This window comes from Periophthalmus magnuspinnatus, chromosome 10 (genome assembly GCF_009829125.3).
Source record: "Periophthalmus magnuspinnatus isolate fPerMag1 chromosome 10, fPerMag1.2.pri, whole genome shotgun sequence".
Taxonomy (NCBI): Eukaryota; Metazoa; Chordata; class Actinopteri; order Gobiiformes; family Gobiidae; genus Periophthalmus; species Periophthalmus magnuspinnatus.
Window position 1 is genome coordinate 22,950,428 of NC_047135.1, and position 17,622 is coordinate 22,968,049.

Here is a 17,622-nt window from a genome sequence, read left to right on the forward strand (position 1 = left end):
GTTCAGTTACAGCTCATTTGTCCCATATACCCTCCCGAGTGCCTAGTAAATATTTAATGATTTGTTTTGGACACAGCTGGTCTTTACTAAACAGAAATGTAACACTCATATATTTATTGGCAAACACAAGCTATATGGGATCTCTAGAGTGCATGCAACTCCGCAGTGTACGCTCATTTCTAAATGTATTGTCATCTGTGTAACACACAATATCTTGTTTTTTAAATTAATTTGTAGTTGCTGTAATTTTAACAGTTCATATTTCAGTCTACTCTCAAATTTTAATGCTTCTGGCAATGTTAGGTATGGATTGTTTATAGATCTTAAAGTTTATATGACAGGTTTTTGTGTTTTTTCTAATTATTACTTGGGTTGGTGGGACAGCACCTGTGGTAAATATTTGTAAAAGTGTCAGTTTCTGGGGACAAAAGGATTAGAAGGAAAGTACAAGAATACAGGAAGTAGCACTGAATACCTCTTCCAATGTCATCAGCACAGAAAATTCCATCCAAAATGCAGGGACAATGTATGCACAAAGGCTGCTTTTTTCTGTCAGTTTAAACATTAATTTAACAAAGTAAAGGTGTTGTCTAAATTATACAATAGTTATAATTACACTAATGAAAACAATTGACTTTGTTAACATTATGGTTGCTAGGTAACAATTACAGACTTGTCTCTAAATATGCCACAACTGCTGCTCATGTCTACCCAGGAAGTAAATTATAAACTTTCTCAAACTCCACCAAAAAGGGGAGAAAAAAAAGACAAAACTAGGCACAATTTTTAGTCAAATCTTACATATAATGACTATGACTATGCTTTAGTGAAATGAGTAGTCTCACGCACTTTAAAGTAAAATCTATCTGCAAATACTATTTTCCAAAATCTTCTATCCTGTAATGATATCATCGTCCTTGTAGGTATGGGACAGGATCTCGTGCCACAAGGTCTCTCCAGATAAAAAATTAGGTTTGGACAAAAAAGGGTTAAGCGATGGTGAGTTAAATATTTTGAGAAGTTCCAAAAAATTGCAAAAATATTAAATTATATAAATTATGATATTGCAAAGCCGAAATTGTGAAATTGTGGATTGCACAGTTAAAATGCATTATAAATTATGTCAAAATCCCGTATTGTGGAACTTGTGTCTCGTCCTACCAATACTATCCTGTGTACTTGAGAATAAACAGTATCTGTGTCGGCAGGCGATCTAGACGTGGAGGGCGTGTTCCTGGTGAATGGTAATGCGGAGCGCGTAGAGTGGCTGCGTCAGAGGTACGACAGCGGGGAGGAGGTACAGCTGCAGCGGGAGGCGGACCTGGCCTCAGCCGTGTCCCTGCTCCGACTCTTCCTCCAGGAGCTGCCGGAGCCCATCATCCCTACCGCCATGCAGGCACACATCCTGCAATTGCACCAAGGTATGGGTCAGCTTGAGATCGACTGATATGAATTTTTTCATCCGATATGTAGAGCCCTCCCCGAACCGCCACCTTACCGTGGTGGAGGGGTTTGAGCACCCGAATGATCCTGGGAGCTATGTTGTCGGGGGCTTCATGCCCCTGGTAGGGTCACCCATGGCAAACAGGTCCTGGGAGACGGGTCTGACTAAGAGCGGTTCAGAAGCCCAACATGAAGAGAAATCCAAGGAGGCCGTTTACGTCGCCCGGACTGGCGTTACCGGGGCCTCACCCTGGAGCCAGGCCTGGGGTGGGTGCTCGGCAGCGAGCGCCTGGTGGCCGGGCCTTTCCCCATGGGGCCCGGTCGGGCCCAGCCCGAAGAAACGACGTGGGGCCGTCCTCCCGTGGACCCACCACCTGCGGGAGGAGCCATGAGGGGCTGGTGCGGAGAGATCCGGGTAGCAGTCGAAGGCGGGGACCTCGACGACCGGATCTCCGGACATGGAGACTAGCTCTGGGGACATGGAATGTCACCTCGCTGGGGGGGAAGGAGCCTGAGCTTGTGCGGGAGGTTGAGCGTTACCGGCTAGATATAGTCGGCCTCACCTCCACACACAGCTTGGGCTCTGGAACCCATCTTCTTGAGAGGGGTTGGACTCTCCATTTCTCTGGCGTTGCCCGCGGGGAGCGGCGGCGAGCTGGTGTGGGCTTGCTCATTGCCCCACAGCTCAGCCGCTGCGTGTTGGGGTTCACTCCGGTGAACGAGAGGGTCGCGTCCCTGCGCCTTCGGGTCGGGGACAGGTCTCTCACTGTTGTGTCGGCCTACGGGCCAAACAGCAGTGCAGAGTACCCGGCCTTCTTGGAGTCCCTGGGAGGGGTACTAGACAGTGCACCAACCGGGGACTCCGTTGTTCTCCTGGGGGACTTCAACGCCCATGTGGGTAACGACAGTGACACTTGGAGGGGCGTGATTGGGAGGAACGGCCTCCCCGATCTGAACCCGAGCGGTGTTTTGTTATTGGACTTCTGTGCTAGCCACAGCTTGTCCATAACAAACACCATGTTCGAGCACAAGGGTGTCCATCGGTGCACGTGGCACCAGGACACTCTAGGTCGGAGGTCGATGATCGACTTTGTTGTCGTGTCATCTGACCTCCGACCGCGTGTCTTGGACACTCGGGTGAAGAGAGGGGCTGAGCTGTCAACTGATCACCACCTGGTGGTGAGTTGGATCCGCTGGCGGAGGAGGAAGCCGGACAGACCTGGCAGGCCCAAGCGTATTGTGAGGGTCTGCTGGGAACGTCTGGCGGAGCCCTCCGTCAGGGGAGTCTTCAACTCCCACCTCCGGGAGAGCTTCTCCCTGATCCTGGGGGAGGTTGGAGACATGGACTCCGAGTGGGCCATGTTCTCCACCTCTATTGTTGATGCGGCTGCTCGTAGCTGTGGTCGTAAGGTCTGTGGTGCTTGTCGCGGCGGCAATCCCCGAACCCGGTGGTGGACACCGGAAGTAAGGGATGCCGTCAAGCTGAAGAAGGAGTCCTATCGAGCCTTGTTGGCTCGTGGGACTCCTGAGGCAGCTGATGAGTACCGGCAGGCCAAGCGTGCCGCGGCTCGGGCAGTCACAGAGGCAAAAACTCGGGGTTGGGAGGAGTTCGGGGAGGCCATGGAGGAGGACTATCGGACGGCCTCAAAGAGATTCTGGCAAACCGTCCGACGCCTCAGGAGGGGAAAGCAGTGCTTCACCAACACTGTTTACAGTGCGGGTGGAGAGCTGCTGACCTCGACTGGGGATGTTGTCGGGCGGTGGAAGGAATACTTTGAGGATCTCCTCAATCCCACTGTCACGTCTTCCGAGGAGGAAGCAGAAACTGGGGACCCAGAGGCGGACTCGTCCATCACCCTGGCTGAAGTCACTGAGGTGGTTGGCAAGCTCCTCGGTGGCAAGGCTCCGGGGGTGGATGAGATCCGTCCTGAGTACCTCAAGTCTCTGGATGTTGTGGGACTGTCTTGGCTGACACGTCTCTGCAACATCGCGTGGCGGTCGGGGACAGTACCTGTGGAATGGCAGACTGGGGTGGTGGTCCCTCTGTATAAGAAGGGGGACCGGAGGGTGTGTTCCAATTACAGGGGAATCACACTCCTCAGCCTTCCCGGTAAGGTCTATTCCAGGGTACTGGAGAGGAGAATCCGACCGATAGTCGAACCTCGGATTCAGGAGGAGCAGTGTGGTTTTCGTCCTGGTCGTGGAACACTGGACCAGCTCTATACTCTCCATCGGGTCCTCGAGGGCTCATGGGAGTATGCCCAACCAGTCCACATGTGTTTTGTGGATCTGGAGAAGGCATTCGACCGTGTCCCTCGTGGTGTCCTTTGGGGGGTGCTCTGGGAGTATGGGGTCCGGGGCTCTTTGCTAAGGGCTGTCCAGTCCCTGTATGACCGGAGCAGGAGCTGTGTTCGCATTGCCGGCAGTAAGTCAGACCTGTTCCCGGTGCATGTTGGACTCCGCCAGGGCTGCCCTTTGTCACCGGTTCTGTTCATTATATTTATGGACAGAATTTCTAGGCGCAGCCAGGGGCCGGAGGGGGCCTGGTTTGGGAACCACAGGATTGGCTTCTTCAAGCCAGGACCTGCAGCAGGCACTGGGGCGGTTTGCAGCCGAGTGTGAAGCGGCTGGGATGAGAATCAGCTCCTCCAAATCCGAGGCCATGGTTCTCGACCGGAAAAAGGTGGTTTGCTCTCTCCGGGTGGGTGGTGAGTCTCTGCCCCAAGTGGAGGAGTTCAAGTATCTCGGGGTCTTGTTCACGAGTGAGGGAAGGATGGAGCGTGAGATTGACAGGCGGATCGGTGCAGCGTCTGCAGTGATGCGGTCGCTGTATCGGTCCGTTGTGGTAAAGAAGGAGCTGAGCCGGAAGGCGAAGCTCTCGATTTACCGGTCAATCTACGTTCCTACCCTCACCTATGGTCATGAGCTTTGGGTAATGACCGAAAGGACAAGATCGCGGATACAAGCGGCTGAAATGGGCTTCCTCCGCAGAGTGGCCGGGCGCACCCTTAGGGATAGGGTGAGGAGCTCGGTCACACGGGAGGAGCTCGGAGTAGAGCCGCTGCTCCTACACGTTGAGAGGAACCAGCTGAGGTGGCTCGGGCATCTGCTCAGGATGCCTCCTGGACGCCTCCCTAGGGAGGTGTTCTGGGCATGTCCCACCGGGAGGAGGCCCCGGGGAAGACCCAGGACACGCTGGAGGGACTATGTCTCTCGGCTGGCCTGGGAACGCCTTGGGGTCCCACCGGAGGAGCTGGAGGACGTGTCCGGGGTGAGGGAAGTCTGGGAGTCCCTGCTTAGACTGCTGCCCCCGCGACCCGGCCCCGGATAAGCCGAAGAAAATGGATGGATGGATGGATATGTAGAGCGGATTTGGATTTTTTTTTTTCAAATTATGTCATTTCAGTTTACTACAAATTCACCCACAGCTCTTTTTTAACATAAATCTTTAAGAGAGCAATGCATCACATTTAGTGCAGTTGTCTCTTTGTATTAAAGTGTTAAAATAAAGCTTTGTGTGTACGTTCTAGGCAACAAATCGACCAAAAGAAAATATCGGCCTGTGCTTGGAGATTTGGGGTCGATAGTCAATACAAATATCGGCCCGATATATCTGTCTATCTCTAGTCATTGTATGGGTGGATTAAGACACCAGCTATTAATCCGATCAACTCATCTATCTTATCAGCCAGTGTCAACAAATATATTTTTTTCATAGTTTTTGTCAATGTGGAATTTTTGAGTGACAAAAATGAACAAAAACAAAGTAATAAGAATAGAGATTGACCAATATGTTTTTATTATTATTATTTTTTTCCGCATACAATTATATAGAATCCAGACAAAGCTGATACTTTTTGGGCCAATGTGTATTAATTTCCCAAATTATGTAATTTATATTTACTATGAAGTCAACCATAGTCATTTAATGCCATAAACCTATGAGCTGTGTAGTGACGTGCACAGTTCTATTCATATTTAAGTGTTCAAAAAAGTGTGTATTTATGTGTATTCTTTAGGAAGCAGGTCGACCAAAATATCAGGATCTACTTGAGATTTAAGGTGAATAGATGATGCTAAAAAGTGCAAATATCAGCCTGATATATCAGTATATCGATCTATCTACTTCTTAATGACGACTAAACTATTACTAAATGCCTGGATATTTTCATCAATAAACGCAAAAGTGAGACAGATGTGGGGAAAGATTATGCGCTGAAGAATACGCATGTTTTGTTTTTGAACTGTCATTTTGCGGATTATGCACACACCGTCATCATGGAAAAAACATGAAGAAATGATTATGATGCAACTTTTAAGTTAAAGGCAATCTGGCCATCAAAGAAGGAAATAGAGCCACTGCACGTAACCCTGGCATCAATGAATCGATGGTGCAACATTGGAGGTGGCAGCGGGAAGAACTTGGTCAATGTAAAAAGCTGACAAAAGCTTTCAGAGGAAATAAAAGCAGATAACCCAAACTGGAAAACATTCTTGAAGACTGGGTTAACACACAAAGAGCAGACTGCTGAGGTGTTTCCAGCATGCAGATTTGGCTGAAAGCAAAAACAAAGTTTAAAGATTTCAGAGGGGGACCATCATGTTGTTTCAGGATTGTGAGACGAAAAGCCCTGTCCATTAGGGCACGGACAACTCTCTGTCAGCAACTCCCTCTCGACTACGAGGAAAAACTTGCAATCTTCCTCAAATTCAACTCAAAGATCGCCCAGAAATCCATCGAACCAGACGGCATCATAAACATGGATGAAGTACCTTTGACGTTTGACTTGCCTCTCACTTGGACTGTTAACAGGAAAGATGAATCGGCTGTCACGCTGAAAACAACTGGCCATGAGCCAATGCATTTCACTTGTGTACTGAGCTGTACAGCATCTGGACAAAAGCTTCCACCAATGGTGATTTTTAAGCAGATGACTATGCCAAAAGAAAAACTCCTGAAAGGAAGCGTGGCGAAAGTCAAAGCAAAAGGGTGGATGGTAGAAACCCTAATGAAGGAATGGCTTACAGAATGCTACAGCAAGCGACCGTGAGGATTCTTTCACAGAGACAAAGTATTTCTCGAACAGCATGAGGGTCCATATAACAGATTCTGTGAAAGCAGCCATCAAGAGAACAAACTCAATTCCAGCTGTGATTCCTGGGGGCACAACAAAATATTTGCAGCTACTGGACATCAGCATAAATCGTGCATTTAAAGTGGCACTCCGAGTTGAGTGGGAGGCTTGGATGACTAGCCGCGAGAAATCATTCACCAAGGCTGGCCGCATGCGAAGAGCAACTTTTGCTCAAGTCTGTGAGTGGATCCTGACAGCGTGGAGCAGTGTGAAAAAGTCCACCATCACCAACGGGTCTCAGAAAGGTTGGACTGCTGTGTGATGAAGAGGACATCACAAGCTCAAGGATGAATGTGCCTCAAGACAAAAGTGACATTGAGAGCAACAACGAAGGAGAGGCTGAGGCTGACGAAATCCTTCTAGGGCTGTTCAATTCAAACACTGAACATGATGACTTCATTGGCTTTAGTGTACAAGAGGAAGATGAAGATAGCTACTAGTGGCTTTTCTAGTTGGCTAAAGTGTGTTTTATTTCCTAACAAGGAATGTTAATGTCGTGTTAGTGCTATGTTGAATCGTGTTGGTGCCATTTTATTTTCTAAACATGCAAGCATGTTCATTCCAAGTTGATGGCGTGTTGGTGATTTTCAGGCAGTTAGGAAAAAAAAGTGTCATAAATTAAAACCAAAAAAGAACTTTATTGTGCTGTCTTTCTGTGTAAATATCTCCTGTTACAACATGAAGACCTATGGCTTATATTCAGGTGTGGCCTATATATGTACAAAATTAATTTTCTCTTTCTCTAAAATTTAGCTGGTGCGGCCTATATTCAGGTGCACTCAATGGTCCGAAATTTACGGTATGCCATCATTGACAAGACATTGTCTTGTCTTTCTAATGTTTTTCAATACAGAAACCCCACATGAAATGTAACTTGATGTCCAAGGAACAAATCTGGTGTCCTGTGCATGCAGATGGTCCATGATGTGGGGATTAATTAACTACTTACAAAAATAGGGTTGACTTGTAGTCGATTTTAAGTTGGTTAAAAAAAATACAAGAAAAACATGTCAATATGTGCAGGTGCTCATCTTGCAAATTATTCTTTAGTATTGTTTGAAAAAAACTCTTCCATTGTAATATAGCAGACATTCTATCACTTATTAGATTTTCATTGCGGTAGACTAGTCATAACAATACATATGTAAATGAATGACATTATGTACAGAAAATATGGTTGCCTTTCTCTTGCTTTTATTTCGCTACAAAGATTGTGTTTATTTTTTCCATTATATTAGTTTTTTTCAAACACAATTTGACAAGCCCCAGCTACATTTCCTTTTTGCCATGGCCTAAATGCTGTTCTTCACCTCCTCTTACCCCTGCCCTCTTTTGCTTCTGTTGTCCATCACACATAATCTCCTTTAATCCCCCCGATACTCATTTAGATTACCGCCATGGGTAGTCGGGCACACTGTGCTAGGCCTCCATTAGATTCTCTTTTTGTGTTAATATTAGAATTTTTATTTTTAATATTCCATGACCTGTTTGCACCTGGATAATATCATCCATGTACATTAGATAATAATTTAATGTAGACTCTAAAGGACACATTAAAAATGTCAAGTATATACAATCCAGCATCGTAAAGTTAACTTTTTTACAAGCAGTTGTAAATGTAGTGAATATAATGACCCGGTAGTGAGTTGTAAAGTCTAAATAGTAGTAATAGTACTCATAATGTTGTGTTTTATGGTGTTTCAGATTACAGTGGTGAGGAGGAGCAGTGCAGAAGGCTAAAGTTCCTTCTCCAGCAGCTGCCTCAGGTGAACTACGGGCTGCTCAGGTTCTTGTGCCGGTTCTTGTCCAACGTGGCGTCTCTGCAGCAGGAAAGCTGGAACGTGGAGGCACTGGCAGCTGTCTTCGGACCAGACATTTTCCAGTGAGTACGCACTAGTGTTGTCATGATACTAAAATTTCAAACTCGATTTAAATAATAAGAAATAGTCTTGATACTAAATACCTATACCATGATGATAATAAAAAAAACACTAAATTTTTAGATAATTTAGACAATAGAATGTAATTTTCAACATTAAATGATAGTACTTTTTTTACTCTATCTTCTATTTGTGCAATCCCTCAGTCATCCAGGTGCGTTCCATAGTCGTCCATGTGTGTATACTAGTCTATGTGGTCTTATACTTGCTCAAGATCATTCTAAAACTATTCAGGAAAGGTTCACATTTGTTCTATGAATACTAGTTTTAGTATTGATTAGTATCTGATTTTCGATACTTTTGACAACCTTAGTACACACATTACTGTATCAATACATTTCATAGAGTGTTGTTCTCGTCTAACAGATGTGATGGCCAGTCTACTTTTTCATAGAGTGTACAGTGATGGGTTTTCATTTCATCACCTGTTATGAAACTGATGGGGTTATGAAGGGCTGAGTGAAAGAGTGTATCTGGTTGAGTGGATGAGTTCCTCTACAGACTGGTTTAGTTGGTGCTTAGTCAAAACCACTGTGCCTGATTTGAAAACGTAAAAAACAAACCTAGATCATTTTAATCTGTAATTATTATCCATATTATTATCTGTACAACATATCTGTACTGGGGCAAAATAAATTTGACGTTATTACATGAGAAAATTGGGTAATGTTGGTAATTAATTTCATTAGTTCAGCAGTAGTTAGATTCTATATGAGCACAGCTTAGTATACTTTATTTACTGTGTAGGGCTGCACAATGCATTTACTAGTCAAGTTAAAATAAAATCGCAATAACAATTATAACAACAATAATAACTGTAACATGTGCTCCTAACTTTAGGTAACTGCAGCACAGTCTCAAATGGATCAGGGATGCCATTAGCTGTCATATACTGTTTACACATCAGTTCCTATTAGAGAGTAGAGACTTATCAGTTGGCCGATCACACTCAGTACACACACTCAGTAAAATTAATATTAGATTTTAATATTTCATATAAAAAATGCTTATCCAAAAGATGAGGCTGTACTTTAGAGTAACAGAATTTATCCCCTGGGGAATAATGCATTGTCAGACAGCTGTGGCTTGTGTTTCGTGTTTAATGCAGCGCTGTGCTGTCAGTCTGTCCACAGAAGCAGAGGACCTCCGGGAGCAGGAGAGTGTGAGCCGAGTGCTGGCAGAGCTGCTGGATAACCAGGAGGGACTGTTTGACTCGGAGGAGGAGGACGTGTCCACCACAAATGACTACAGCTCCATTAATGAACAGGTACGCTGGAGTTTTTAGCCAAGTAACAAGGCCTATGCAATGAGTGGAGTGTGCAATAATTATGCATACACCGTCATCAAGGAAAAAACAAATGGGAATTAGCCTTTGTCTATAATCCAGTATGTTTATGTTCATGTTTCATCATGTCTGTCCATGAACATGCACTGTCCCAGTAAATAAATAAATAGTACAAATTTTCTTTATGCAGTGGATGAAACTTAAACCTCTCTTGGTTTCAGAGTGATGACTGTTGCCATGGCTATAAACAATTAAAAGCAAATATATCTTTTGAATGGACAAGAGAGTATGTAAAACAATGTGGTGAATATACACTCACCTGAAGGATTATTAGGAACACCATACTAATACGGTGTTTGACCCCCTTTCACCTTCAGAACTGCCTTAATTCTACGTGGCATTGATTCAACAAGGTGCTGAAAGCATTCTTTAGAAATGTTGGCCCATATTGATAGGATAGCATCTTGCAGTTGATGGAGATTTGTGGGATGCACATCCAGGGCACAAAGCTCCCGTTCCACCACATCCCAAAGATGCTCTATCGGGTTGAGATCTGGTGACTGTGGGGGCCATTGTAGTACAGTGAACTCATTGTCATGTTCAAGAAACCAATTTGACATGATTGGAGCTTTATGACAGGGTGCATTATCCTGCTGGAAGTAGCCATCAGAGGATGGGTACATGGTGGTCATGAAGGGATGGACATGGTCAGAAACAATGTTCAGGTAGCCCGTGGCATTTAAACGATGCCCAATTGGCACTAAGGGACCTAAAGTGTGTCAAGAACATCCCCTTCACCATTACACCACCACCAGCCTGCACAGTGGTAACAAGGCATGATGGATCCATGTTCTCATTCTGTTTACGCCAAATTCTGACTCTACCATTTGAATGTTTCAACAGAAATCGAGATTCATCAGACCAGGCAACATTTTTCCAGTCTTCAACTGTCCAATTTTGGTGAGCTCGTGCAAATTGTAGCCTCTTTTTTCTATTTGTAGTGGAGATGAGTGGTACCCAGTGGGGTCTTCTGCTGTTGTAGCCCATCCGCCTCAAGGTTGTGCGTGTTGTGGCTTCACAAATGCCTCTGCTGCATTCCTCAGTTGTAACGAGTGGTTATTTCAGTCAACGTTGCTCTTCTATCAGCTTGAATCACTCGGCCCATTCTCCTCTGACCTCTAGCATCAACAAGGCATTTTCGCCCACAGGACTGCCGCATACTGGATGTTTTTCCCTTTTCACACCATTCTTTGTAAACCCTAGAAATGGTTGTGCGTGAAAATCCCAGTAACTGAGCAGATTGTGAAATACTCAGACCGGCCCGTCTGGCACCAACAACCATGCCACGCTCAAAATTGCTTAAATCACCTTTCTTTCCCATTCTGACATTCAGTTTGGAGTTCAGGAGATTGTCTTGACCAGGACCACACCCTTAAATGCATTGAAGCAACTGCCATGTGATTGGTTGATTAGATAATTGCATTAAGGAGAAATTGAACAGGTGTTCCTAATAATCCTTTAGGTGACTGTAAGTATGAATCTATATGCAAGTAAAATTTATGCTCTTGAAGATTTTTTTTTTTCCCCCCTGGTGTTTAACTTTTGAAATCCATGTAGTGTTTAACATGTAACACCCATTTTGTATCTTTTTTTCTAGCAGAAGCACAGCTATATCACCTCTCTTGTATTTTGTTTGATTGGTATGCCCGCTCATCCAAAAATACTGATGAAAATAACAGCAGAAAATGGTACAGTCTAGGACAACACACTCCCACTCAGTCTCTGTCCTTCCAGCATTCTTTTTTAATCCTTTCATGCACAACAGCGTGCGTCATTTTGGAAGCCTTGTAGAATGTGGCATTTGGAGTGTGCCAGAACGTGGGGCGCCATCTCTCCGGAGAATGCATTGTTGTTTTCCTATCTACAATGTGATGTCATTCTCTCAGATGGGAGTACTAGCCAAGATTAGATTCTATTTTATACAATACAATGGGGATGAAGAATATAACATGTGCCAGAATAATTGTTATCAGTAATATTAGGATTTTTCATTTATTGTTTCGAAATTTTTTGTCTAACTTTTGTAACCTATGTTTTTAACAAACATAAAAAGTTAAACTAAGCATATGATGATTTGATTTTAAATTTCATAAACTTGACCTATGTTTGTCCCTTGATATGAGGTAAACATGATCAAATCAAATATAGCTTTTACTGATAACATTTGTAATGCTGATTATTCTTAATTACAAAAAACATTACACGTGAGGGCCAAGTTGTTTGTTATAATTTGGTGTTTTGGTTCTCAAGACAATTCTACAATCAGAAAGCAGAATTAGCCTCGAATGAGTGGGTTGCCAGTTTCAGTGCTGAAATCCAGTTGGTCTGGACTGTAGGACTGATCTGAATCCTCAAAACCTAACCTCCAACACCTGCGACTAATCATGAATCAGTGCTAGTACTGCTAGTTCTCTGAGTGAATTCTGGGTATTCTCAGCTTTCACAAGAGGCATGGCCTATCCATATACTGAGAATGAGAAAACTTGTGTGTCCTCCATATTGCAGGCTTAGGTACTGGTAACCCAGGTTCAGTTGTGATTATAATACCTTTTTAAAATAGTAAGAGCGCAGACAACAGACAGTTCCTTTTAATTTGATAACTTTAGCACAACGTCAAGTTGTGTGTTATGCTAAAAACTTTGTCTTGATACTGCCAGAAATCTGTTATTGGCCACAAGAGCAAAACAAGAAAAAAAAATCAGACTGCTGTGTTGTTTGTAATATCTGTGCATGGATCCATGACTCTTACATAAGACCGAGAGGCAGTGTAAAGGAAGTAGAGTGTTTTTCACAGCTTCAGAGAGCCCACACTAATGAGGAGCACACAAGAAAAGAACTGTGATGTAACGCTGTCAGCCCCTTCTGGGATTATCACCTGCACCCAAACTACATGCTTACACATAATCCTGTTAACTGCCAGTCTGTATCTGTACATGTATAAGGTACTGCATGTTCACACCAACTCTATACAACTGCCACAAGTCATTAAGAGGACTTAAAATGGTTTTAAAGGTTATCAGATGACAAACGATATTCTATGTGCCTGCAGTTAAAATTATTACTATATTTCATGTAATACTCCAAATTCAAGGGGGTAGTAACTGATGGAAAAGATCAGCTTCAACTTTTGTGGATATTTCTTATTGATTATCCAATACAGTATGTCATCAATATTATAATAAAGTTATATATTTATGATAAAACATTTTAAGTGTGATATTATTGCAGAAGAAAATACAGGCGATAAAAAACTAATGTTGAAACCAATTCTTACCCTTGATATGTGAACATAATAATAAATAAATAAAAGATTATTCCCCCCAAAATATTCTAAATGCACAATATGGTTATAAAAAATGCTAGCAGAATTAGATAAATGGCACTTGTTTGTTTTTGTAAAGAATCATACGTTATTTTATTCAAAACTCTACTACACAAATCTTAAAATAATAAAAAGTTCCCTCCTCCAAAGAAAACGTACCCATGATAAAAACTGACCCTGCAAAATTATTGTCCTTTTTTTATCTCAAGTACCCCTTAAGCCTTGTCTCACACTCACTCGAGTACTTGGAAATTAAATCTGTTTACTATAGGAGTATGTTGTCAAAAATAAAGATTAAAAAATTACACAAAGGAACATCTTATATTGAAATATTACAAACAGTTTCATCTTCTTTTAAAATCAAAAACCATTCCAAATGTCCCCCGGTAAGTGTCTGAGTACCCCCAGGGGTTCCCATACCTCTAGCTGGGAAATGCTGATTTATGGATCTATGTCAATATAGTAATAATGACAGGCCTATATATTCATATTTTCAGTTTTTTTTCTTTGTCTTTCCTGATGCAAGTTACAACACTTACTGTATGTACAGAGACCCTATGTCAAGTAACTGTGCTTTTTATTATTATTCATCTTCACTTATGCCTTTAGTTCACATGCATAAGATTATAGTATACAGTATGTAAAATGGTAAACACATCCTTGCCCTCCTTATTTATTTACAACCATCACATGTCACATGCTCCTGTGTTTCCATATCTGTCTGCTTAATAAAATCAGAGTATGCACTAAAGTTATGTAAGCACAGCCTTGATAGATGAGCTTCTGCTAACACGTCTGGAGTTATAGCATGCTAAGAATTCCACACTTAATACGCTTGACTGCAGACATTTCATCATGCCGTTAAGGATGTAAAGATTCATTGAATTCTGCAAGGTCTTTATATTAGTTTATCCACGTGGTGGAAGATGTTTCAAAAATATATATTATCATAATAGTGTTTTGAGATTTCTGATCATTTGAAAAACTATTGTCACTTGTCATCAAAATAAAAATGTATACATTTATATTATATAACTTTCACCCACTCCACTCCTAGGTTAGATATCTACAAACCTGTTATGGAATTGCCCATGAATACATACATTTCCAAAGTGGTCCAGCCCTAGTCGGCCAGTCCTGTACAATGACAGACTGTCTCTATATTACTGAAGTCGGCCCAGTTGAACATGTGGGCAGGTGTCGGATGTGTCAGCATCCAAACTCCCACATACATCAGTGCGAGCTGTTGAAAAGTACATTCCGTATCAGGCTGTTGATATTTTTACTTCACTTAATGTTCTGAGGATGGTGTCGATATCTGTGAATCAGCAGGCAATGTTTAAAGACAAGTGTCAAATCCCACACATGAAGCCTATAGTTCAACACTGCTAGGGAAGGATGCTAAAGATGTTTTTGTCTTTACCATAAATTGAAATGTTTTCTTGGGCACTATTCTTTTGATTCCTGTTACCTTTTTGACCAGAGGCTCTGATTACATAACTAGTAGCATTTAGATAACTTGGTTTACTTTTCATGTCATATTACTATTCAATCAGTCTTCAATTGCTGTGGCTTTCTCTTAGATTGCAGCCAGTGGAATTAAGATGTATAGTAAAAAGTAGCAGACCCAAAATTGAACCTTGGGGCACTCCTTTGCTTGAAGTTTTAAAAATTCAATTCAATCCCATTGGCTACTAGCACTTGGGTTCTGTTTAAAAGATAGTTTTGAAACCAATTGCATTTTGTATTGTCAAATCCAATATGTTTCAGGTACTTCAACTTCGACCTAATTAGTCAAAAGCTGTAGTCAAAATCAATAAACAGTGCTGCACAATCTTGTTGGTCATAAAGTGCTATAAAAATGTAGTTTTGTTTTTCATATATATTGTTGTGAAACTTTGCATCACCTGCATAGACTTAGCAAGGACACCTGCAGTTCATTGTTGACATTTCTCTGTGGTTAGTTATGGCATCATCCAACTATTATAGATTGTCCTTCTTTATCAGTTTACTTGGTCAACTCGTGTCACAGAACCGTTCTGCTATGCACTTCACATTTGATCTCCAGGCTGTCTTAGCTCCTATTTAAACCCCTTTTTGTGGAATGATTGGTCACTACTAACGTGCAGTGTTAAGTATATTAATGCCACCGGGTCCCTAATTGAGAGTAAATAAACTCCTCCTGCCTCTCTTCACAACTAAGACTCATTAGCACACTTATTTTCCCGTACATGTAATGTATAAAATAAATATGACAGTTCTATGTGGTCAAAGGCCTTCTCTGGAACTGAAGAAAGCACAAGACCGCTTTTGGAATGTTGATGAATGTACTGGATTGTGCAAAGTAACCGCCGCATATTGTTATAAGTTATGGGCCTTAATATATCCAGTTTTATCTTCCATAGTTAGAATTGTTTGTATTTTTCTTTCCAATCAAACAGTAAAGCTTTAGATAGAATCTTCAATTCCACATTTAATAGTGAGATGGGCCTGTATGATGCACAGTCCTCAGGGGCTTTACCTCTTTTTAAAATCAAAGAAATATTTGCTTTTCTCAAGGCTTGAGGTAGCGTACCCTTAACAAAAGAATATGAACATATTCAACAGAGGATCATTCAGTATGTCATGAAATTCCTTTAAAATTCTATATTTGTTCCATCTGAGCCTGGGAACTTACCAGATTGTAGCCCTTTAATTGCATCTAGTAACTCTTTTTTTTAGATATTGGGGGATCGAGACATCTACTTTGCTCCTCTGACAAACACGGGAGAGTCAAAAAGGATAAGAAACTGTCCATTTTCTCAAGCCTATTTGGCTGCTGTTCAGGCTTGTATAAATTTTCATAAAAACATTTAATGCATTGTTAATAGTGTCAAAGGTTTGCTTACCAAGGATTTTCTCACTTTATTGCCACAACTTACAGCTTTTGTTTTGCAAATCTTGTGTGGTTTTCACCTTCCCCTGTCAAAAGTGCCTCTGAGTGCAGATGCCTCTTTGATTTTCTGAGCAGATGGTCTTTGCACGTGGTCTCTCTCGGCACGTTTTAATTTAGACTCAAGAATCTTCCATTGTTTAGCCTGCTTTTTAGTGGATGTATAGGATATTATAAAACCACGGGAAAATGCTTTAGGTTTCCCAGAAACAATGAGTTGTCCCAGAAACAATGAGTTAAATTAGTTGTTACAAAAAATAACAATAATTTTTTAAATACAAGAGAAACTTCTGATCAGTTAAAATAGAAGATTTAAATCTCCAGTGTCTGCTTTGATTAGGTGTATTTCAAAAATTATTCTGCAGAAAGATGGCAGCATGGTCAGTACCAATAATTGGAACTACTGAGGCTGAAATAACTGAGTGAGGTAGTGTTTTTGGAAGCAAAAAATAGTCAATCCTTATAGATAATTGACAAAAAGTATATTCTTTGTCTGTGAGGTGCTGTGCCTGCCATTTATTAGCATAATCCATATCTTTACAAAATACACCAACACACTTATGAGGAGAAAGTGATAACTTGCCAGGTGGGCATTTGTTTATAATAGGGCTGAGATAGCAGTTAAATTTCCTCCTGCAAGAATGTGTCTTATACCAAGGTTGATCATTTTTGAAAAGGCAGTGGTTAAAAAGTCTTTTGGTGGGCCAGATAGTTATAAATGTTTAAAATGGAAATTTTTTCACCAAAAATAAGTCCGCTTAAAATAACATAGTAGCCATTGAGTCCTTTATTCAATCCAACAGTTTAAATGGAATATTTTTTGTATCAAAACAGCCACACTTGGGTCCTTGTTATGGAAGATGAAACATGGACCTGACTAAAACTCCTTGCTGTAGTTTCAAATGCTCATTGTCACTTAAAGGGTCTCCTGTGATAAACATATTTGTACTCCCTCTCACTTAATAAGTTTTTGCATTTAACAGGTGTATGTATCCCATTCAAGGTGCACAGTTTTAAAATACACATGAAGAGCAGCTAAAGAACAAAATAATAGGGTATCTGTCTATTTGTGACACAGACATACAAACCATTAACTCAGCATAGGACCAAAAAGAACAGAAAATTTAACAATAACAATTTAAACCAAAAACATACTTAAGGCACACATTGCTTAACGTAACTATAAAACTTAAGTATTGTCCTCCTCAGTCCTAGAGAAGATCGAGCGAGTGGGGTGGATCTCGCTTGATCTTCTCTCCGATCTGTGATGGAAACAGTCCGGAGCAGCAGGAGGCTGTGCCTTACTCTGTCCCAATAGTCAATGTAGAGTCTTCTTGTTGTGATGTCTGACTGCCTCAAAAAGTAGGTGTTAATGCTCATTATAATTTAATGAACTACTTAGCACTTGGTTTTGTGGTCCTTAGTTGGGTTAAGTGATAGTATCAGTGAAAAATTTTGCTAGCACTCCACAGCCTGACCTATTCTTTAGCCGCCAACGCCATCTT

General features: G+C 41.9%; 1 protein-coding gene across 5 annotated transcripts in view; it reads left to right on the top strand.

Annotated features, from left to right (window-relative positions):
• The window catches only part of fam13b (family with sequence similarity 13 member B), a 106,755-nt gene that overhangs the window by 21,690 nt on the left and 67,443 nt on the right, over window positions 1-17,622 (top strand). For all 5 annotated transcript variants that reach the window (XM_033974713.2, XM_055225070.1, XM_055225071.1 and 2 more), the window contains exons 4-6: window positions 1,209-1,421; window positions 8,283-8,460; window positions 9,641-9,785. In XM_033974713.2, coding sequence (XP_033830604.1) covers window positions 1,209-1,421; window positions 8,283-8,460; window positions 9,641-9,785 — 536 coding nt within the window. The remainder of the gene's footprint in view (window positions 1-1,208; window positions 1,422-8,282; window positions 8,461-9,640; window positions 9,786-17,622) is intronic.